Genomic DNA, 22,639 nt, shown 5'->3' on the forward strand with positions numbered 1-22,639 from the left:
CTTGGGATCCGAACGGTCGCGTAGGATTGTGTTCTAGAAGTCGCTTCTCGATGTCGACCCTCTGCATTCATCCACCGCCATCGAGAGTGAGAGAAAGTTGCACTTTTGCACTTTTGCACTTCTACTCTGCCCTCTGCCCTTTTGCACTGCATTTCCAACAACCCGCCGCCTCTTACGCTCACTCCACTCACTCCGCCACGCCTGCACTAATCCTGCATCTGCGCGTCCGTGTCTTGTGTCTGTCTTTCGTCGTGTCTGTGTCTCGTCACCCATCCAACTTTTATCGCTCCGCTTGTCAGCTCGCTCAACTGCCGCCAATCCCTCAAACCAATCCTTCTCCCAAAACTTCCTTCCTACCATTCTTGCCTCGTTTACTCGTGCAAATACCGCTCTCTACTTCTTCCCGCCCTCGCCTTGCCTCTAAACCCGGCGCTGATGTCGGTCGTCTAGAAGTTTTTATTCTTTTTTTTTTCACACTTCTCGCTTACCGCTCCGTGGTTCGCGCGCCCTCACTCCGTCCCCACCACATCATGCCGAAAGAGAACAAGAAGCGCGGCCGCCGCGAGGAGAAGAAGAGGAAGAGAGACGATGAAGACGAGGATGTCGAGGCTGTGCCTCGTACTAGAAAGAGTAGAAAGTCTGCCGACGATGCTTTTGCAGTGCAGCCCTCGCCTGCTGCCACCCATGACGTCGATGCTGCCAAACCTACAACCGAAGAAAATTACTGGGTCGGACAGCTGGACGAGGAAGAGCAGGAGTACTTTCGTAGAGCTAGCGAAATGCTGGAGCTGAACCAGTTTTCAAATCCAGAGGAGCGCATGCTCTTTCTGGAGAACCTGCACAAAGAAGTGCACGGCAAAGAATTGAAGATCGCCCACAGCCAAGGCTGCTCAAGATTGATGGAACGACTCATACAACTGGCCACTCCCGCTCAACTCAAGAGCCTCTTCCAGACCTTTATCGGAAAGTGAGTATCATGTCCGCACGTTTTGGCTTTGAGACATGCTAACAGCGATAGCTTTTTGAACATGGTACAGCATCGATTCGCATCCCACTGCTGCGAGGCCATATTCATCCATTCTGCCCCAGTTGTATCACACGAGATGCGTGAGGGATCTAAGACTGGTGCGCCATCGGATCCAAACGAAGTCTACGTCACCATGGAATCGCTCTTTCTCTATGCTGCAAACGAGCTGGAGGCCAATCTCGGCTATCTAATCACCGATCGATACGCATCCCACCCGCTGCGTGTCTTACTGGTCGTCCTGTCTGGCATGCCACTCGAGCCGACAAGCCGACGCACCCTGTTACACAGCAGAAAGAAGGAGTCTAATGCAGTTGCCCTTGGTGCCGAGAACACTGAAACCGTCACACCCGAAGAGCGTGTCGTCCCGCAGCACTTCCTGGACGAAGCTCAGAAGATTATCAAGCTCAGTATCTCAGGGCTCGAGACGACGTACCTGCGCGCCCTTGCAACGCATCAGACCGGCAACCCCATTCTACAACTGCTACTGCAGCTCGAGCTCTCCAAGTTTAGCAAGTCAAAAGTCGCCAAAGATGGTGAGACTCTCTTTCGTCGCTTGCTACCCGACGATGACTTCACAGAAGGCTCCGAGAGCGAGAGATTTGTCAAAGGCTTGATATACGATCCTATCGGCTCCAGACTTGTCGAAACGATCGTAGAACATGCACCTGGAAAAGTGTTCAAGTCACTGTACCGCAGCTACTTCAAAGACCGAATAGCTCAGCTAGCTCGCAATGACGTTGCTGGCTATGTTGTTTGCAAAGTGCTTGAGCGTCTGAGTAAAGACGATCTTGAAGAGGCTGTCAAGTTGGTCATACCACAGATACCCTCTTTGGTGGAACGTAATAGGACGTCTGTGATCAAGACACTTATCGAACGCTGCGTCGTACGCGACGCCGACACGGCCAGCCTTGCGACAGCGCTCGAAGCGTCATACGCCGGCAGCAATGGATTCGAAATTGCACGTCTGCTCAAGCTCAGCGAAGTCGCTTCCGAGTCAACGATGTCATCGCCTCCGCCAAAGGCGTCGCAACAACATCGTGCGCCAACGTCAATGCCAGAGCGTCTCCACTCGTCTCTCCTCGCTCAGTCCATGCTTACAGTGCCCGGCACGTTGTCCGATCTTGTATTCGACTCTCTCGCTCGGCTGTCTACTCCACTGTCAATTGCCCTCGCACGTGACCCGAGTGCATCACGCACGTTGCAAGCAGCCCTCAAGTCACCATCGGCGTCCCTCATCTTCCGCCGCAAGATGATACAACGGTTCTATGGCCATATCGGCGAGATGGCACTTGACCCTTCTGCATCGCACGTCATCGATGCTGTATGGGCCGGCACATCTGGCCTAGCTTTCATACGTGAACGGATCGCCGAAGAACTGGCCGAAAACGAAGCCGCTCTCCGCGGCTCCTTTGTGGGTCGCAATGTGTGGCGAAACTGGGAGATGGATCTGTATAAGCGACGCAGAGATACATGGGTGAAGCGAAGCCGCCAAGGGGCTGGTAACGATGGCTTCATGAGCTTCCCGGAGAAGAATGATGGAGCCGCAGATGCGAAGGAAGGGACAAAGAAGCATAAGAGTGCTCTGGAATTGGCGCGGGAAAGACATTTTTTGGACAAGAAGAAGAAGGACAAGGAGGAGCAGAAGAAGCAGAAGATTGGGAAGGAGCAAGAATCTCAGCCTCAGCCACAGGAAGCATCCGTTTCTTGACACGATCGCTACTACATTCATTCATTCCGTACCGTCTTTCATTCTATCTCCACTCTGCCGCCACCAGCGCGCAGTTTTAACGAGTCGTTCCGCCCGACGCGGACGGATCTGTTGGGTCATGTGTTTGTCGAATTTCACGCATCTGCATGGCCACCGGCGTTCTACAAAACTGTCACCATACACAGAGGTAACCTGGGATTCACCTATCAAAAAATCAATTCTTTATTTTTAGTTTTGTTCATATTCGTGATCTGATGCTGTCATTGCGCCTCAGGCTCGAAAGGAGCTTGTTGTTTCGTTATACGTGGCCGGGTGCTGATCGACTGCATGGAATCTGTAGACCCTACCTATGGTATCAGTGACGCTATAGGCACACAATACACTCGTCTTTTATGTCGGTATATACATGTTGGTGCTTTATGTGGTACATGTCCTGCTGTCGTCTATGCTACTCGATATTCCTTTTTTCTCTCAGATGGCCACCCGACTTGCTCTATTTACCCATCTCATATCCTACCCCATATACACACACACACCACTAACAACACGCTCTTTCCTACCCGTCTCGTCCCTTCAATCATCTCATCTCATTCAATCACTCACCCTTCCCCCGCACATCCTCCCCAAAAGCTCCCTCCCCACCTCCTCCACCGCCCGCACAAACCCATCCACCGTCCCCGCCCTCGTCCCCGCATTCACAACAACCCTGACAAACTTCCCCTTCTCGCCCGGCGCATAGTCCACCATCCACCCGCGCGGCACTAAGCCCGCAATAAGCGCCTCCGTATACGCCGAGTTCGCATCCGCGTCCGCCGACAGTCCGCCCGGCGCGTGGTGGAATGTTACTTGGAGACAGGGTGGGCTGGTTGGGGGTTCTGCTGGGAGTTTTTGGGGGGTTGTTGTGGTGGTGGTGGTAGGAGACGTGCTATACGGCACCATGACGAAATCGGGATGCGCGGCTAGGCGCGCGTGCAGTGCGGCGGCCGTGGCAAAGGCGCGGTCGAGCATGGCGGAGTAGTAGTCTAGGCCGTGGTACTGGAGGGCGAGGTAGAGCTTCAGGGAGTCGGCGCGGCGGCCGCATTGCGGGGTGAGGTCGGCGAGGTCGTAGAGGGTTGTTGCGGGGTTGAATTGGGCGTTGGAGGATGTGGGGTCGGTGTGGAAGAGGCTGTTTTGGTGGGTGAGACATGAGATATATGAGAAGGTTGGTGGTTGAAGGGGGGGGGGAAGAGAGAGAAAACGAAGAAAAGGGGGATATCAAAAACTCACTATCCCGCCGGCAAGCTCATCGCCCTCCACACACACCTCAGATCCCGCACGACCAGGAACGAACACGTCATCGGCACCTGCAGCATCTTATGCGGCGTCACAGCCACGCTATCCGCCCGCTCACAGCCGCGCAACCGACTCCCGCGCAGCCGCTCGTTGAACACCACCCCGCCGCCCCAACTCCCATCCACATGCATCCACACGCCATGCCGCCCACACACATCCGCTATCCCCTCAAACGGATCGAAGCTGCCCAGCACCGTCGTGCCGGCCGTCGCGTTGACCAAAAACGGTGTTTCCCCAGCCTGTTTTGCGGCGCTGATCATGGCGTCTAGCGCGGCGGGTTGCATCCGGCCGTGTGTGTCGACGGGCACGCAGCGCACGGCATCCCGGCCGAAACCGTACATTTGCGCGGCCTTTTCGATGCTGTAGTGCCCGTGTGCGCTGGTGAAGAGGACGAAGCGCCGGCCTGCATTGCCCGTGTTTTTCGTCTCGGGAAATAAGGTGTTTCGCGCGACGACAATGGCAGAGGCGTTCGAGGCGCTGCCGCCGGGCTGGCTGATGCCGCCTGCGAACGGACACGCGTCAGCATCACCACCACCACCGAAGAAAAGACGGGCGAGCAGGGCGGTAGTGTGTTTCTCGACGAGCGTGAGCACGGGCGAGACGGCGTAGACGTGGGCGTTTGTGTTGAGGACGGCGAGGAGGAGTTCGGCGGCGAGGCCGATGGCGTTGGTGCTGCTGTACAGCTTGTCCATGAAGCCTTGGTCCCAGGTGTTGACGGAGTAGCGGAGGATTTGGGCTACGGAGGCGAGGAGGCCGGGTTTGCGGGTGCCGGTGCGCGGGATGCTGAGGTTGAGGAGGGATTTGAGTTCTTCCGGGGGGTGGTGTTCTACGAGGACGGTGCGGGGTGGGTTGGCGGTTTCGTTGTTTGGGGTTTGGGGCTTGGTGGTGGTGGTTGTGGTTGTGGTCATGGTGTTTGCGTGGTCGTCGGCGGCGCGGATGAAGGGGATGATGAGCTCCATCATGGAGGTTAGGAGCTGTGTGGTGGTGTTAGAATACAAGGGGGGTCTAGGGTGTGGTGTTTTGCTTGGTACGCACATCTTCGACTTCTTCTGCGCGCTGTAGGGGTGGCTCCTGGTCGAGCTCTGCATGTGCATGTGCATGTGCATGTGGTGCTGCATGCTTGCTAAATCCGTTGGTCGCCATGGTTCTATATACAGTATACTAACGAGGTACTATCTGATGATGATGATGATGCCGAGAGCGAGTGAAGGTCAGAAAAAAGAAACAGAATATATAGTAGTGATTTTTTGGATGAAGCATCAATCCACCCGGTGAGAATTTTCTGGTGTAACGTCTGTCATCCTGGGGTAAAATTTCGCAATTCTATAATTAATCTTGTGACGTCGGCGGTTCGGAAGCCCTAGCCGGTTCGGCTCCGGTTTTTCCTGACCAATCATGATCGAGGACCCCCGGAATGCTCGTATAATCTTGTGACATTGAGAAAGAACACGATGTAGTAGATGATGTAGATGAAGAAAGGTTTTGTCAGAATTTGAAAGGAGAGTGTCGATAGTGGCCAGTGAGACAGCTTCAACATACATGAGCGGATTGACCCCGTACCCCCTTGGAACCCTGGTCCACGGTAAAGTAAGTCAAAGAAATACCTACGAGACTCAATCGCTCATAATACCCTACCTGTAGACCTCATGCCACGTATTATGACCCCCCAGTCAGGCCTTTCTCCTTCCTCAGCTCCTCCCATTCGTCTCTACACATCCTGAAGACCACATCATCACAAAGCACACCATCCCGAGTGACGAAAGCATGCCGTATCACACTTTCCCTCAAATACCCAACCTTCTCAAAGCATCGGAAGCTCGACGTATTCGGCGACAACACCCCGCCCCAGAGCCGGAGATACCCAAAGGCTTCAAAGGCCCAGTCCGTGAAGCCGGCAAGCACCTCCGTCATGATCCCCTTGCCCCAGTACGGCTCGCCGACCCAGTACCCGATCTCCGCCGTTCGTGCGCCAATGTCACTCCCGGGCTTCAGACCGATGGACCCGATACAAGAGTGAGCTTCGCCGGGTTCCGGGGCCGAGAAACGAGGAGTCACGTCATCGTAGTCGCCTGGTCTGACGCAGATTGCGAAGTTGTACTGCGTTGGGGCGGACAGACACATGTTGAGCCACGCATAGCCCTTTGCAATCGTGTAAGGCGACGGGAATCCAAGAGTCATGTATTTGACCACCGCGGCGTTGTTGCCAAAGTGGGACATTGAGAGCGCGTCATATGGGTGGTAGACTCGGACATAGCAAGACTTGAGCTTGAGTAGCGGCTTCGGGGGGAAGTTGTAGTCGACGATGGCGTTGGGTTGGTTGGCTTCCTGGGCTCGTCAATTGTGTGTTCATTCTTGTATTGCGCAAAGAAGCTCACAGTCGGTTGTGCGGGCAGTAGTGGGACTGCCGGGCCCTGAGCAGCTTGCACCTGTGCGGCTTGCCCTTGGAGTTGTTCTGACATCCTGTGCTCGGATATGAGAAAACTAAGGGCCACTCTATACGAATGATTGTAAAATGAAGCCTTGGTCACGAATAGCGGTCAGTTGGATGTCTTTATGTATATGAGCGCAGAGATGCGTCTGTTGAGTCACGGTGTTGCTCTTGATATACGAGTGTTCAGCCGAATGTCACCATTTCCAGTGTCTGCCTCAATGCAACCCAGGCGGGGCTGAGTAGCCTTGCAACTTGTGGGGGCCTTTTGCGTTCGCGGGCATTTGATAGTTTGGAGTCAGCCTGGATTTCAGGGACTGACTCACTGTGGTTTACCTGCAAATGACAATATAGATGTGACTCAAGGGGGTGATGAAGATTGACTCCGTTCAACCAACATGGCCTTTCGTTATCGATAAGAGGACATGGTCACGTGGTGATCCCAGACATCTCACGCACGGATGCTTCGATGACTTCTTCAGGTGGACTGATCGATCGCAGATTCTCCTCGTCTAAGTACGGTCATGACAGTCAAACCACAGCATTCCTTTACTCGTTCGAATCGGTCAGTATAAGTAGGGCCATGGTGACACCTTTAGCACACCAGCCAGTTGGCAAACTCAAGGCCTTGGCCGTACCAACTCATCTCCGAGCCAAGTTACCAAACTACGCTCTATTCTCGTGTAGAACTCCCAAAGGTCGCGGATAGATCGGACAACATCGCATAGCCAAGCTCTTCAAGCCTGCAATGAGCCTGAATGAGGACCTATAATACATTCCGTCTGGATGGATCACGTGCCATTGTCAGCCTCGCCGCGCGGCGACGAGCGGCACCGCGTCCAGGCCGATCCATCTCACGTTCAGTGTGGGCCGGGGGCGAAGAACAAAACGTCTTCATCGCCATCTCATCAAGCCTTGTCATGGTTTTGAAAAGTCTCTGATATGACCGAGAGAGCGTCACAAAGCTCTGTGTCCATATTCCTAGGCAATATCCATAATGGCGTCCCATGCCTCGAGCTCCACGAGAGCCAATGACTCGCGCGATGATATAGAAGCGTCAGCTTCATCTCGCAGCACCGATTCGAAGGCATATCCGATGATCAAGATCGAAACCACCGACGGCCCTATTCGATCCAGCCCTACGGATAATAGTTCCCAGGGATCCTCGTCGACAGACTCCGGCACCCGGACTCGGTCCGATTTCGAGAGACTACCGCTCTTTGCGCAAAAAGCTACGAGACGGGCGCAACAAGTCTCGCAACCCGTGACCGGACCTCTTGGAAAGGCCTGGAGATGGATTCAAGGTCCGGCGGATGCGCGTCGATACCGCATGGAGAAGGGTTTTCTAGGGAAAATACAGTTTTATCCAATCGCGGTGCGCAATCGTTTACTTCCCGGACGACGTCCGAAAATACTTGCGCTTCTAGCCTACTACATCCTATGGATGTCTCTCTTCGTTCATATTTTACGCCAGGCATATACCGTAAGAAGTGTTGGAAGATTTGGCACACCAACCACCTTGAGTTGCACAAGTCGATTATGGTAATGAGTTTCCAGTCTTTGAGCGTCTGCATACTTACATCTACAGGGGTGACGGACTCACGTGTGGTATCAACGGCGAGACTTGCCGGCCATTCGAAAACAATACGTGGCTGTTCCGCTGCCCTGCTGGCTGTCTTGACACCATGGTATTGAATCCTTATACAATAGGTGACCAAGAAATCAACTACCGCTCACTCGTCGTCGGTGGCGCTACCGCCGACGAAGAAGCGTTCAACTATCGAGCAGACTCTTTCATCTGCGGCGCTGCCATTCATGCTGGCGTCATCACGGATGGTAGTGGTGGTCTCGGGCTCATCTCCATGATTGGAGAGAAGACGTCTTACCCAGACACCACTAGTAATGGGATCTCGAGTGTGGGCTTCAATGGAAGCTTTCCTTCTACGTTCACATTCGATCGAGACCCGGTACTGGCTGACTACCAAGACGGGTATGATGATCCTCAATGGCGCCTCCTGGGTGTGTCTGTAACTTTTACCGCAATCCTTTCGTTGTTCACCACATCAGCACCTGTATTCTTCGCATCTGTATTCTGCGCCGGATTTTTCCAGGTCGGTTTGGCATCCAACCCACCCGAGGCTATCGACTTTAACACCTTGGTCTCCATTGCGTTCAGCAGATTCCTACCAGCTGCTTTTATGATGGCCATCATGTATCGAATCAGTATTAAGAAGTCCTTGATTGGGCTTGAAGCCCAGATTGAGAAGACTGTCCTCTGGATCGGAGGCTTCTGGGTAGGGTCCCTTGCTCACTACACTACGGAGAAAATACCTATCCAGCGACTCACGCCTCACGACCTGAACCAGCAACCTGGTGCTATTGCCGCATTGGTTATCATCATCATTGTCTTGGTCGCCATAGTCTTGCTCCAAGCATGGAATTTCCGACTTGAAGGTCGCCTACCGCGCTATCTAGCATTGTACATTACTCTCGGTGTAACCATACTGTTACTACTCGCGATACCGGGTCTAAATCTCCGCATCCATCACTATATTCTAGCTCTACTACTCCTTCCAGGCACAGCAATGCAGACACGGCCAAGTCTACTCTTCCAGGGGTTTCTTGTTGGCTTATTTATAGACGGCGCAGCGCGTTGGGGCTACGCCAGCATCCTCGAGACCTCCGCCGCTCTCCGAGGCGATGCTCAGTTGGGCAGTCTCCTACCTGCAATCGCCACGCCACTCGTGAACGGTAGCAATATCACCTTCACGTGGGACAGGCCGACACGCGGATATGACGGCGTGAGTGTCTACGTGAACGACGTTGAGCGGTTCAGGGGATTCCAGGACGACAACATGGATTCATTCAGCTGGACGCGCCATGTTGAGGGACTGCCTGAGTACTTTAGATTTGCATTCATCGCGTTTGGCAAGATACAGGGTGTTGCCGTGGCGGATTATACGAAGGCGGGGATCTGGCATCCGGATGGGAGTTGGACGCAAATGGCCGCGGGCGCGAGTCGGGCATGAGAGCGTTGGGTTGCATACTGGATAGAACTGCATGATAGAAATGTTTAGACCATGGCTATGTCTCAGATTGCCATCAAGACATGACAGAAGCCCGCTTTAGCATTCTGATTAACTCCAGCCTCAAGGAAAAGGCTCTAATATGCTAGTTCATGGTTCTACGGTTCCCACGAAGCACGCTAGATTCTGATATGAGCATCCATGAGGAATATAACTATGTAGACTTCAACATAGCAATTATTTGAAAGATCCAAGAAATAAGTCTATTCCACTATCAGATAAATACTAACACGTGATACCGCGTACCGCGTTACGCACCAGTCGCGTAATCGTCATCCCGACCGAAGCACACGATCTCTCTCCGCCACGACGACTCACTCCTACGACCCACCTTCTACCACCGGCCAGAACCACAACCCCCCAACGATGCCGCTCGGCTTCGAGCGTCTCAACGAACGCACCACCCGCCCCAACCCACTCATAAACTTCATAAAGCCACTGCCCGGCCCATCCTCCACAACCGCACACTCCATCCTCTCGCGCATCGCGGCGCAATGCGTGCCCGTCATGCGAACGCACCACATCGCCGTCATGGCCCTCGAGGAATACCCCCCTAATCCCGAATTCGTGGGGCGCAACTTCAACGCCGGGGAGGTCATACAGCTGGTTCTGAAGGACAGGGCTGGGCGGTGGCTGCCGTTCAGACATGTGCAGATGGTCATGATGCATGAGCTGGCGCATTGCAAGGAGATGAATCATAGCAAGGCGTTCTGGAAGGTGCGCGATGCGTATGCGGGCGAGATGAGGGCGCTGTGGGAGAGGAGGTATACCGGGGAGGGACTGTGGGGTGTGGGCAGGGATTTGAATGGGGAGGTGAGCGAGAGGGATGGCGGGGTGGAGTTGGATGTGCCGGAGAACTTGTGTGGGGGTACGTTCAGGACGAGGCGGAGGAAGAGAAGGAGAGGTGGGAAGGGGGGTGGGAAGGAGGGCGAGTTGACCTATGCGGAGAAGAAGCAGAGGAGGATACTAAGGAAGTTTGGCGCTGGTGGGGTGGCCCTAGGCGCGGACGATATTAAGAAAGAGGAGCTTCAAGGTGGGAAGATGGTCAAGGGGAAACCGAGAGTTGCGGGCAGTGCGAGGGGACGAGAGCTTAGGGCTGCGGCTGCGTTGGCGAGATTCGACCAGGTCAAGAAAGAAGAAGTCCATGTCAAAAAGGAGGAGTCCGAGACAGAATCCGACTCAGACTACGGTGATGTCGAAGAAATGGAGGATACGGCTCTTGACCTGGACGGCAAGCAGATGACGGATTCCAACGGCCACGGCATGGTGAAGATCTGCGAAGACGAAGACGAGCAAGACGACAACGCGAAAAGAGAAATGGCTGAACTGTATGCTGCCAACGGTCAACTTGCCATGAGAAAGCGACAAAACCAAGCTCCAAACTCACCCAGTAATCAAGCTCAGCCTAAAAGCAGACCAGCAGCAACAAAAGCCACCAAGAAGCCCCCTGAATCGAAGCCAAAGTCTGAACCTCGAACCGAAACACGAAAACCTACTGTACCCACCAAATCCAAGCCTTCAAAACCAAACACCACCGCGAACCCTGAGCCCACCCATCGATCTACACGCGAATGCCCAACCTGCTCCCTCCTCAACGACCCCGGCTCCCTGACATGTCTAGCGTGCGCCAACGTCCTCGACACAAGACTCCTCCCCATCCACTGGCGCTGTCAATCCCTACAGTGCCGCGGCGGCGCATACATCAACTCCGGGGATACCGGCATGTGCGGTATCTGCGGAGCTGCAAAACCTCCTTGAACGCCATCTCGGTTGTACTAGTGGACCTGCCACATCAATTACCATAACTCTCATCATATGTCTTGGTATTCAACATCCGCAGAAGATGTTCGAGACGTCGTAACTCGTACGCATGGATTCGCACCATTTATGTGTGCGTACGAGGATATCCGTCAAGTAAACTCCTCATTACGAGTACCACTGTGTCCGAAGCTTGCTTGCTGCTCTTAGTAGTATAAGCCGACTGTCGGGCCAACTCCAGTCCATCCAACTATACCAATGGCTGTAAGCAGTCTCAGCGCCCAATGCATGTGTTGGCATATAAGGCACCGTCATTCGCGCAAGCAAGGGATGTTTTTGTGGTAGATAAGTACATGTAGTATCGGTCCTCCTGAGAGATATACATATATCCATACATATACACATAAATATAATGATTTTACCACATCCATCCTCGAACGCACATCTTCCTAAGGTGAGACAATCATACTTTGCCACATGCAGAACGAACCAGGACTCGCAGTCATCTGTGACTGTCTTCTATCATTACAGAATATATATACCCGACTGCTTATAATAGGTAATCGTTTGACGTTCTGTTCCAAGTCAAGATGGCGGGAGGGAAGGTCCGAATCGAGTTCGAAACAAGTGCGTTTGTAATACTATATCAACGCCATTGCTGTTAATACAACTGTGATTTGGAGTTTGAAAAGGGGGCTTTGTGGGCTCAATGGGGGTCTTTGTTTTGGGCAATAAGTTGGACGCATGCGTGGATGAAATGCGTTACAGAGCGTTTTAACAAGTCGGAGGTTGTTCGCCTTGACATTCTTCGACTGACACATTAAGAAATGCGAGGCCCATTATGTAAGCCTTTGCCTGGAATCTCCTTTGCCTTTGTTGGTCATCATCCCCCAGCGCGTGCATAAAATCAATTCATATGTACAATTCCTCACCTCGATCCTATCACCACGTCCAAATATCAACAACGCCACGCTCAACACAGAATCCACGCCAGGTCGAGCCCGAAACAAAACGAAAATAAAAGAAAGAAAAAAGGGTTCGAGAGACATTCTTAGAGAAAGATATACTGCAAGAACACGGCAAAGTAGCCAGTACGTCAACAATCAGCAAGCCACCACGAAGTCATCAACTCGGGGAGACTGCTTGTTTCAAGCTTCACTCCGGGTACGACTGTGGCCCTTGATCCCATCCCCGCGCCAAAAGCCGGGGCTCCTCTTCCCTTCCTCGACGCTTCCGCCGAGATCCTTCTTACTCCTCTTGAGCCGGAGGACGCGGCCCATGGGGCTTCCATCGCTGCGTTCGCTGGCGTCGGTGCGGCCCTCGGCGCGCGCGAGGACGTTTGCGCGCACGGCTGCCTTGCGGGATTTCCACATCTCGCGTTCCCTTTCGGTGTCGTGGGCTGCAGATGTAGTATCTGGCGACGTGATAGTCGCGTCCTGAGAAGCGGGAATCGCCGAGTTGCCTGCGAGCTCGGGGAGGCTGGGCCGCGGGACGGACTCGTTGCTTGAAGAGCGCTCCGTCTTTTCGGGTGAGGCGTCCGATTCTCGACCTGTGCCGTTGGGTGGCGTTCTGGGATACGCGGTAACGACGCTCTCGCTCATAGTTCGCCGGCTCTTGCGCATCTTCAGACTGACCTCGCGGATAGGGGTTAGGCTCTGCATGGGGCTGTTGCCGATACGCGGTACGCTTCTTGGTGAAGGGGATGGTGGCGGGCCAGAATATGGGTGTGATGTTATTCCCAGTCCTCGAGGGTTCTTGGGACTGTCCTCACTGGGGGATGTGAGGGGTGGCGGCTTGGGGAGTTTCTTGTGTATGCTAAAGCTGGAGCGTGAGCCTAGTTTCGGAACCTGACCGGAGCCTTGGGGTGCGGACGCTGCGCGCTCTGTTCTACCCATGCTGATGCTTGAGAGAGGCGTGCTCATCGCTGTGCTTGGAGTTCCGGGTGGAAATTGGGGCGTGCGGGGCGAGTAACCGGGACCGGTGGACGCGCTGGATACGGAGCTCTGAGGTGTGTCTCGCGAGGGCGAAGGGTGCGTCTGCTTATGCTGTTGAAGTTGGAGTAACATGGTGTCGCGCTTCTGAATACGAGCCGCGAGCTTTTTCGCTTCACGCTCGTAATCGCGCACGACAACGCGGTAGGCGACAATGTCACGGACGTGGTAGTCGTTCTCCTTCTCAAGGATACGCAACTGCGTTTGAGGATCTTGGGAGTCTTCGCTCAATCCCAAGAGGCGTGCGGCTTTAGATTTGGTTTCTTTCATCTCTTTGCTCAAGAGGCGTTCTTTGTCGCGTGGGGACAGATCCGTGTTGGCTAGAGGGTATAGCAGCGGGTCAAGATGGCCATCTTCGAGGCACTGCTGACGCTTGCAGGCTTTTCTCTTGATCTCGGATTTGAGCAAGCGGTAATACTCTTCGGAGTTGAGTTGGATCTTTGCGATCGACTCCTCGTATTTTGAGCATTTTGCCTTGAGTTCGAGATTCTCACGACGAACACGGCCATACTCACCCCCCTGAGTACCTTCGCGGACAAGTTTTTCATTCACCTTCATCACTTCTTTAAGCCGCTGCTCGGCGTCGTCGAGCTCTAGACGGAAGTGCTCATTTTCTTTCTTGAGACGATGTCGGTCAGATTTCGAGGTCGTGAGTTTGGATTGCAGGTCTTCAATCTGACGAACGAATGCTGATATTGCGTCCTCCTCAGGTCTTCGTTCATTCGCGGTCTTTAGTTGAGCTGTAAGCTTATTAATCTCTGACTCGGCGCTCTCAAGTTTACGTGCGAAATCCTGGGATTGAGCATGGACAGCTTCGACACGCAATTCCTTGTCCTGAAAGAGAGTTTTGTGCTTCTGCTGAAGCCTTTTGATTTCGCCCTCATACGTGAATGCAGCCTCAAGCGCATCGACTTTCTCCATGTTGGCTTCTTCGAGTCGCGCCTCTAGAGCCTGAACCTCATTCCGAAAAGCAGATTCTTGCTTTCTGGCATTCTCGAGCTGAGTCATGATAGCGATCGTCTGTGAGTTTGCAGTCTCGATCTTCTTTTTCAATCTGGAGTGCTCCCGACGGACACGGTCTTCCTCCTTGGAGCTACGGGTTGGTGCCCTGGGAGGTACAGAAGGAACCGAATTCGGAGAGTCTGGCCGGATCTCTCTGAATGTTTGCAAATTTTGAGCATCCTGGGGCTGGTCTGGCGCATTGGTTAGAGACTTGTCTTTCGGGCGGCAATCGGACTGCTCGGTATCAAGCATAATCATCATATGGGAACTCGGAGCTAGCCAGCGGCTAAGTAAGCCGATCGACGGCGCAGAAGGATGACTTACCATGATTGAGAGGCTTTGATCTTGATTGCCTCTGTTCCAATCCTTCGATGTACGTCCTTAGGGAGTTCATCTCCTTGGCGTGGGATTCGACGAGGCTGCTGACGTGAGCCTCGTGGCTGCCCTTGAGGCTCGAGAATTGGTCGGTAAGCGTCGATATGGTGTGCTTTTGCGCATCTAGCGTCAGCTTGAGCTGCTCGATTTGCTGGCCATCGGAGTGGATAGAAGAAAGGGAGGTGCGAGTCACGTGACTGGGACCACCATACGAACGGCTTCGGCTCCCCAGCGCGGCTGGCCTGAGGCTATTCCCAGATGAGCTGCAGCCATTCTTTTCGACATTCAAAGGTGAAGGACGCAAGCTGCTGGAGGACTCGGAGTCGTTCCCGTCGTTTGTAGATTCGAAGCTGCTATTTGGATTCGTCGGCTGTGAGCATAGTGTGATGCGACTGTCCATGGCAGTATTGATTGCACTTAAACCGCGAGTGAGTCTGCTCTTCCGAAGCTCGGGCATGGGAGGAAAGAAGGAATCCATAGGGGTAGTTCTTGGAGGAGCAGTGCGGACTGTGGCAGAGCTGGCTTGATAAGTTAGACGCCTCCGACGACGTTCGTCATCTGTCGCAGAAGCGGACCGGGGCTCCTGGGGAAAGCCACGATTCTTCAGAAGGATCGAGCCAGGTAGTTCGGGAACCAGGTGTTCTGGAGTCGACGGCGCAGTCTTAGAGCGTGGGTGTTGTGGTCTTGGCGGCAGTGGCTTATGGTGAGTAGCAAGTAGAGGCGACTTCAGCATACCATTGACTACAGCAAGTAGATTGGAGGCGGAGCTGACAGAATGTAGGGCAGCATCGTGTAAGTCGGAAGCCGTGTAAATATTGTGAGTCGAGACGGACAAGTCGAGGGGTTTTGGACGGTTATGGGGGGCCGCGGATTTCTGGTATGACAGTAGTGGTCAGCGAATGAGAAGACAACAACACACTCGGAACAGCAGAGGTGTTGAACGGTGACGGTAGTCGACAGGTGGGAGGGAAGACATTCAAGGGTGCCGTCAGCCAAAGCCGCAACTGCAGCTCCACGTAGCCTCTCTCGGTCGCCTGTGTCCGGTGCCCTCTTAGCCGTGCTAGACATGGTCAGGCCGGCTCCTTCCAACAAAGCCAACAAGTTACAAGGGCTCCAGACCAACAGCTGGCGGGTATAGAGGCATGGGTTGTTGTTATGAACTTGTTGCGAAGAAAGTTGGAATGTTGTACTATGGGTGTGATGTATCGCCGATTCCAACGGAGCATTTTTATGGGACTACGGGGACAGACTTACCCGGAAATGGTCGTTTGCGTAGCCGTAAGTGTGGCTGTAGCCGAATCCGGACATGGCCGCGTGTCCAGAGTGAAATGCTGCGCCCGCTCCGGCTCCGGCCGCAGCTACAGCTGGTGAAGTGGCCGAACAAGATGTGTCGGGCCACTCGCACTCGGTGTCGATAGCCACCAACCCGCCCATGGGAGGCGTCCCAGGCCATGATGTCTTCGACTCGGCCTTGGAGCGCGAGAAGAACTTGGACGCCATGACAATTGCAAGCCTTTGCACGGGCGCATGCTCAATTGTGTGTGAGAATAGTTGTCTGCTTGTCTATCCTCGCGTGGTCGGGACGACCTGGACAGTAGGGGGTTTACAGCTTGTGGTTAGGAGACTGCTGCGATTCATGCAGAAAGAGGTATTATTCGTATATGGACTACTGGCAGACTGTGCTGCACTGAGCAAAATAGATTGAAGATATGCGCGTCGGAAACCGAGCAGACAAAACCAGGGCTATGGTGCAGCTTTTGAACATTATAAATGTGATATACCAGTCCAGGCGCATTACGAGACCTGCCTGTTGTCCTCTCCACTACCTGCTAATTAGTCGGAACTGTAGGCGCCTGGAGTGCTGGACTGATCAGTGAAGCAAACAATCAAATCCAGGTACCCCCAAATATCATGCCACTGACAGTCAGCGATCTTGGGTCCAGATAATTACATGAGGGTTCCGTTGCGGAGCGGCGCAGGCTTAGAGGAGGAGAAAGGCATGGTGCAGCCACATCCGTGGGGCCGGAATGAATGAATCCTTCGAGTACATGCATATCGATCGCCGGGGCACACTTCGTTTGGCTGATAGACGACGAGCAATGTCTTGGATCTCAAACGTGGCCCCACGAGCTTCTCCCAGGCTGAGAGTAGTCTTGACTCCACTGACAGGAGAGAGCATTGCGCAGCCAGTGGATAGACGCCGCAGCCTGACACTTTTCCTGTCCAGCATTATACCTCCTGGTCGTCGCTTGGAAGCTGTCGCAGATGCTGCAACCAAGCGCCGACCGTACGTGTCCAGCCCTACGCATTCTTCGACAATTGAATCTAGTAGCTCAGGGGCAGCGTATATTCAGACTATTGACTGCAGGCTGAAATCTATCGCGCCTGTGGCCGATGTGTAAGTGATGAAGGATGTATTTGATACGATCCGTCGAAAAGACTTCGTACCTGAGCCTCAACAATGGCGCTTTACCCGAACAGGCAACCCTATCTTGCGGCAAACACCAGAAAATCACCTCCACCAACCTTACACCTTGTCCACACTCCACTACTCCTAATAACCACCTGATCTCCTTGCCACCACTCAATCAGGCTACCTTTCATAACCCTTGTGTTTGCTAGTACACCCCGAACGACGTCGCATTCATGTTGCAAACGACCTGAGACACCCTCACACTCTCTTAGTAATTACTCAGCTTGCTACTTGGTCCTGTAGCATAAACATCCTCTCATCCACCAACGCCCCATCACACATGACGTCTCACATACATCCAGATCGCCTCTCGCGCCTTCCTCCTGATGATTCAGGCAGTCATCGTCGCATAGCCTATGATAAACCACAGTCGCCTCGCCGTCACACGGGTCGTGTAATCCGCCATTCTGCTTCGCCACACCACACAAGACACTCCCCGTCTGATGACGATCGTGCCGGACGTAAGCGTCCCAGGAGTAATAGCAGGAGTCCAGGCCGTTTGCCTACAAAGCGTGGCCGGGAAAACTCTCGCCATGAGCGCCACCGTCGCGATCCTTCCTTGGAGAGCAAACCCCGAGTTCCCGCAGGAACGAGGAACCGCGATAAGTACCGCAGGAGCCGAGATTCGCGGGAACGCGAACGGTCAGAATCAAGAGATAGGAAGATTACAAGACCACGGTCGCGCTCAAGAGATAGACAACCACGCGGCACCTCGCCGTCGCCAAACAGAAGCTCGAAGCGTCCTCGCAGCACGTCACCAGACCGTCACCGTCACCGTCGACGACGCTCACGTTCACGATCACGCTCAAGAGACAGATACCGCCATCGCTCACGCAAGCACTCGTCTTCACTCTCTCCATCTCGCCGACACAGACACTCTCCGTCCCGCAAGCTCTCTCCTGCTCGCTCACCGGTCCGTCGCAGCGGCCCCCTCGCAAGCCAGAACGCCGCCTTCAACGCCGAACTCGACCCGTCCGCCCCTCCGCCCGTCGAGAAACAAAAGCCCAACTTTGCCAATACCGGCCTCCTCGCTAAAGAAGCAAACAAAGTCACCGGCACAAACATCTCGCTCAAATACCACGAACCGCCTGAAGCACGCAAGCCCCCTGCTAGCGCTCCATGGTCCCTCGTCATTTTCAAAGACTCTGCCTGCATCGGTACAACAGAGCTTAATGCGCGAAGCTGCTGGCTCATAGGACGCGAGGCCAAGGTGGCGGATATACTTGTCGAGCACCCGAGTTGTAGTGGGCAGCATGCAGCGATTCAATTTCGTTACAGAGAGAAAGCAGGGGGAAAGGGCCGGGTGAAGCCGTACGTGATTGATCTTGAGAGTCGTAATGGCACGAGTGTGGATGGTGAGAAGGTTGAGGGGGGCCGATATATGGAGCTGAGGAGTGGGGACGTCATTCGGTTCGGCGAGAGTTCAAGGGAGTATGTGCTTATGTGTGCGAAGACTTAGCTGCTCTCAGGACCAGGTTTGAGCATTCGCGATACGGAACACACTCGCGACTATTATAAAGATCATGGTAGCGTTACGCGATTAATTGAGGATTTATCGACATTCCCAACGTACGCCGTGCTTACTGGTAGTCTTATTCATACACCCCTTGTCATCTCACGCTCTTGGACCATCCTTTCGATCTAATCCATTGCTTTTTTCGCCTGACCCTTCAGCTCATCCTTCTTCCCCTTAGCCTCACCCGCGATCTCATTCGCCTTACCCTTGGCCTGTCCAGCAATTTCCGACGCCTTGCCCTTGACTTCGCCTTCGCTCATTCCAGCTGCTGATTTCGCCTTTGCGGCTGCTTCTTCTGTGTGCGGGAGATGTATGTCAGCTTTGATGATTGCGGTGTAACATTTCAAGATTGGGAGGTGTACAGATGGGAGGAAGGATACTGAAAGCTGGGATAACATGTAGAGCAAAGACTGCGGAGGGTTCGTGCTACGTACCGCCCTTTTCGATACCGGCGACGATGGTGTCGCTAACGGCACGGTCGGCCTTTTTCACAGGCTCCCTGACGGAGTCGGGGACGACTTTGGCGCGGAGAGGTGTGGTGCTGAAGAGGCGAGCCTGACGGGCGATAGTGGTTCGCAGCATTTTAACTGTTGTTTGGTGGATAATTGGTTTGAGGGAGTTGATATGTGAGCTCTGGTGAGTTGTTATTGGATGGTGCGTTGGGGTGTTATGAATAGGTTGAGGGATGAGGATAGAGATTGAAACGAATGACAAGATGGGAATAAGAGGCTGGAGAATGAGGCTCGGAGGAAAGATGTCGATGATGCTTTCTTGCAGGCTAGTAAGTCATCGTCTTGCTCCTCGCTCCTAACGAGCTCTCTGATTCCCATCTGTCTCACCATTCACGGATCCATCAGATCCACCAAGGAATGCACTTACAATTTGGATTGGTTTCAGTTCTGGAGAGAGTAACGTAACAGGAAGAACAGAGCAGAAGCTGTCAATCGTCAGCTTTTGTCCGGAGCTCAGAGCCCGTGCTCGGTTTACACAAACGCCGGGTGACCGCGAAATGACGTCGCCGTATACATGCAACAGCATCTGGCCCAAGCTCCTTCATAAATGTGGGGTAAGCATCGAGATTGGATTTTTGGCCCTCGGATGCAAGTCACGTTTAGCGCACAATCGCATGATTGGTCACATGGCATTTTCAGGATCAGGATGTTCATAACCAGGGTATCTATCCTGAGCATAACCTGATTAAGACCGCAAATAGAATTTCAAAGCTGTGCATCTTGTGGAGTTCTTCTGTATACAGCAAACGTGCATTCCAAAAATACAGTTGCTACTAGCATTAGATTACAAAAATACGTCGAATACCTCGCAGATTTCTTCCAGTGTGCAGGTCTAATAATACAACGCCTGCTGCCACCATCGACATCGTGCATTCGCAGCCGGGTCTGTCGCAGGCGAGATATTCGTCCCGTTGATCTCAACAATGCCTGCGTTCGGTCCATACGTATTGAACATCGGCGTGCCATATGGTCCAACTGGGCGGCCCAGTTGCGCAAAACTCGTGATCCATTCTTGCATCGAAATGGCAACTGTAGCATTCTGCACGCCCAGTGGGTTTAGTGATGGTGTAAGCGTCGTGTTGCCAGTGTAGTAGGTGTACGAGATGTCTTGCCCATGAAGCGCCGGTGGAACAGTGAAATAGTATGAGTAGGTCTGGTTGAGAAACGCGCGGTCAAGGTAGTTTGCGTTACAAGTGAATCCCAGCTCAGATAGGGCAAGGGCAGCACGACCGATAGAGTCTGTGTATGGCTGCGAGCCGTCAAAGGTCGCAGGGTAGAGCACTTCCGTGATGTACTTGATGACGTCGGATGGGGTGTTCGGGAATTTTTCGACGAAGTAGTTGTCCACAGCGGTATCATTGGTCAGGTACGGGCTGGTGAAAAGAAGACCCTCGTCCCCGTTGTATCCTACCATTACGCGGAGACTTTGATCGAATTGGCCATATGACAGGAGTTGGCCTGGAAGAGCAGGAACGAATTCACCGTCTACTACTGGGCCATAGGTGAACAGGCCATATGGAGAATCGAGGCCAACCTGTTGCTGATTGGCTTTGTACAGAGTCTCTTCATCAAGCTGGCGGGCATCTTCCAAAGAACTGACACCGGCATGTCGAAGGAAGTTTTGGAACGTAGTTTCTTGGGCATATGTAGAGACCACCGGGAACCAGCCTGGAGACTGCGGGACTGCTTGCTGGAAAGGAACAGGCCCCTTCATCCCACCGTAAGCTGTGATTTGATGCATAATAGATCCGCCACCAGCAGACTCGCCAAAAACAGTGACCCGGTTTGGATCTCCTCCAAATTTGGCGATGTTCTGCTGAACCCACTCAAGCGCAAATCGCTGGTCAAGCAAACCAGCATTTGCAACACCATCGGTCTGGATCGTTGGTCCGGAAGCCCAACCATACACACCAAGACGATAATTCATGGCAACATAAATGACACCGTCTGTGGTGGGCGCCGTGAAGCTACGGTCAAGCAGACCAGATGGCGAGCCAGAGGCCGCTTTAGTTCCAGCCGTATAGCCGCCTCCATACACCCAAACTAAGACTGGAGCGCCATAACCCTTCCCAGCTTGCTCGAAAACTTCTTTGGGGGTAAAAACATCCAAGAACAGGCAGTCTTCAGTCTCTCTTGGATCTTTCGGGGGCGGGGAGAAAGTTGTGTTTGCAGGAGGAGTGAAATTTTGGCCACTCAGATAATCGACGAGGAAATTGGGTATCAAGACTTGCCATCCCGGGTTTGCTTGTGGACAAACACGCTCAATTGAGTTGCCATCATCGATGACATCTCGGTTAACAGCGGGTGCTTGAGGAGCTCTCCACCTAAGTTCACCAGTCGGAGGTGCAGCAAACCGAATGTTAGAGAAGTTGTAGTACGAAGTCTGGCTTTCTTCTTGAGCTTCCTGTGGCGAAGTTAGTTCAGGCCTGCCTCGTGAAGGGTCTGCGTAGGTATATACAAAGTAAGATGAAGCACGTTGAAGCTGATAGCCTAAATCGACGACAGGCAGGTCATTATTTTGCGCACTGACATAGGCCAGGACAGAGGCACAAGCCAGAGCTTGCAGTGTTATGGATGTTACCATTGTGAGGTAGCTTCGTATGCGGTGGTAGCAATACGAACTATGTCGGGGGCGGACTACGTCAGGGTTATGGAGCTTCCGCTGGTCGATATAGGCACAATGCGATAGCTATAAGAAATGACAAGCGGACGCGCGTCAGACAAGGTACAATGCTCGATGATCACCGCAAGGAATCCGTACATTTGAGCTTTCCTCGTCCGGGGTCCGTGTAGTTCATATACTCACTCCCAGCTCCAGGACTGTGGTCAAGCTGTTGACTTCCTTCTAACGGCACAATATGGCACCCGACACCATACCCCGCATATAAGTCATGGCTCACCGTTCCATTCATCGCCCAGGCAATGCTTCGTGCCGCAAAATGGAATTAGTTAGTACCCAGGGTGAGTAAATACGTGGTGCTAGTCTGCTAGACACGGGACCGCGCAGCTGGATCTACACGGTCCGTGATGATGCATCACAATGCTTGCATAAGAGCCCGAAAACAGTTTGATGAACAAATACGCATAAGCCTAGATTATAATCGCTTCGGTGATTGTGTAGTAATTGGGAGACGCCAGCCGCAGTCGGTCCTCGGCCAAGAGTCGGGTAAAAATGGACGGCCTCTGGCTAATACCTGGAGCTAGACGTTTTTGGGTATCGAAGCTCCGTCAGCCTCATGTGGCGGAGACAAAGTGAAGTCATAACGCCAGAAGAAACAGTAAGCGGACGTCGGCATCAGACCTCGTGATTTGTGAAATGCGTGTTGTATGCGCCGCACACGGGATCGAGAGTTGAATTGTGCCACACAATACGACCTTCGCGTGCATGTGAATCTTTCTGGTGTATGGGCGCTCTGATGTTGTGCAACGTT

The 22,639-nt window shown here is 53.3% G+C and overlaps 9 protein-coding genes across 9 annotated transcripts; 4 read left to right on the forward strand and 5 right to left on the reverse strand.

Moving 5' to 3' along the window:
- Positions 1-77: 77 nt before the first annotated feature.
- EJ05DRAFT_531913 (rRNA processing protein Nop9) lies at positions 78-3,137 on the forward strand. The gene is made up of 2 exons (XM_033749049.1): positions 78-967; positions 1,019-3,137. Exons 1-2 carry the CDS (start codon positions 531-533, stop codon positions 2,733-2,735), a joined length of 2,154 nt encoding a protein of 717 aa, XP_033600669.1. The 5' UTR covers positions 78-530; the 3' UTR covers positions 2,736-3,137.
- On the reverse strand, positions 2,996-5,210 carry EJ05DRAFT_486269 (PLP-dependent transferase; the record flags this gene model as incomplete). Its single annotated transcript, XM_033745519.1, has 4 exons — positions 2,996-3,082; positions 3,339-3,900; positions 4,002-5,041; positions 5,103-5,210. 4 exons carry the CDS (start codon positions 5,208-5,210, stop codon positions 2,996-2,998), a joined length of 1,797 nt encoding a protein of 598 aa, XP_033600670.1.
- A 225-nt stretch (positions 5,211-5,435) lies between these two features.
- Positions 5,436-6,745, reverse strand: EJ05DRAFT_381208 (acyl-CoA N-acyltransferase). Its single transcript, XM_033741233.1, has 3 exons — positions 6,443-6,745; positions 5,703-6,392; positions 5,436-5,639 (listed from the first exon to the last, which is right to left on the reverse strand). Exons 1-2 carry the CDS (start codon positions 6,524-6,526, stop codon positions 5,724-5,726), a joined length of 753 nt encoding a protein of 250 aa, XP_033600671.1. The 5' UTR covers positions 6,527-6,745; the 3' UTR covers positions 5,436-5,639; positions 5,703-5,723.
- Positions 6,746-7,591: 846 nt separating this feature from the next.
- EJ05DRAFT_438857 (LCCL domain-containing protein) lies at positions 7,592-9,524 on the forward strand (the record flags this gene model as incomplete). Its single annotated transcript, XM_033741846.1, has 2 exons — positions 7,592-8,037; positions 8,084-9,524. 2 exons carry the CDS (start codon positions 7,592-7,594, stop codon positions 9,522-9,524), a joined length of 1,887 nt encoding a protein of 628 aa, XP_033600672.1.
- Positions 9,525-9,898: 374 nt separating this feature from the next.
- EJ05DRAFT_476486 (WLM-domain-containing protein) lies at positions 9,899-11,762 on the forward strand. The gene has a single exon (XM_033744040.1). The coding sequence runs from the start codon at positions 9,948-9,950 to the stop codon at positions 11,337-11,339; it is 1,392 nt and encodes a 463-aa protein (XP_033600673.1). The 5' UTR covers positions 9,899-9,947; the 3' UTR covers positions 11,340-11,762.
- A 561-nt stretch (positions 11,763-12,323) lies between these two features.
- Positions 12,324-15,053, reverse strand: EJ05DRAFT_381298 (uncharacterized protein). The gene has a single exon (XM_033741234.1). It carries the CDS (start codon positions 14,657-14,659, stop codon positions 12,488-12,490), a length of 2,172 nt encoding a protein of 723 aa, XP_033600674.1. The 5' UTR covers positions 14,660-15,053; the 3' UTR covers positions 12,324-12,487.
- Positions 15,054-16,806: 1,753 nt separating this feature from the next.
- Positions 16,807-18,639, forward strand: EJ05DRAFT_511044 (uncharacterized protein; the record flags this gene model as incomplete). Its single annotated transcript, XM_033748217.1, has 2 exons — positions 16,807-17,105; positions 17,424-18,639. 2 exons carry the CDS (start codon positions 16,807-16,809, stop codon positions 18,637-18,639), a joined length of 1,515 nt encoding a protein of 504 aa, XP_033600675.1.
- A 67-nt stretch (positions 18,640-18,706) lies between these two features.
- On the reverse strand, positions 18,707-19,646 carry EJ05DRAFT_476489 (uncharacterized protein). The gene is made up of 3 exons (XM_033744041.1): positions 19,576-19,646; positions 19,131-19,329; positions 18,707-18,991 (listed from the first exon to the last, which is right to left on the reverse strand). The coding sequence occupies exons 2-3, from the start codon at positions 19,276-19,278 to the stop codon at positions 18,822-18,824; spliced, it is 318 nt and encodes a 105-aa protein (XP_033600676.1). The 5' UTR covers positions 19,279-19,329; positions 19,576-19,646; the 3' UTR covers positions 18,707-18,821.
- A 272-nt stretch (positions 19,647-19,918) lies between these two features.
- Positions 19,919-21,792, reverse strand: EJ05DRAFT_531917 (acetylcholinesterase precursor; the record flags this gene model as incomplete). The annotated part of the gene is made up of 2 exons (XM_033749050.1): positions 19,919-21,612; positions 21,667-21,792. 2 exons carry the CDS (start codon positions 21,790-21,792, stop codon positions 20,041-20,043), a joined length of 1,698 nt encoding a protein of 565 aa, XP_033600677.1. The 3' UTR covers positions 19,919-20,040.
- Between the last annotated feature and the right edge of the window lie 847 nt (positions 21,793-22,639).

This window comes from Pseudovirgaria hyperparasitica (genome assembly GCF_010093815.1).
Source record: "Pseudovirgaria hyperparasitica strain CBS 121739 unplaced genomic scaffold EJ05scaffold_8, whole genome shotgun sequence".
Lineage (NCBI taxonomy): Eukaryota > Fungi > Ascomycota > Dothideomycetes > Acrospermales > Acrospermaceae > Pseudovirgaria > Pseudovirgaria hyperparasitica.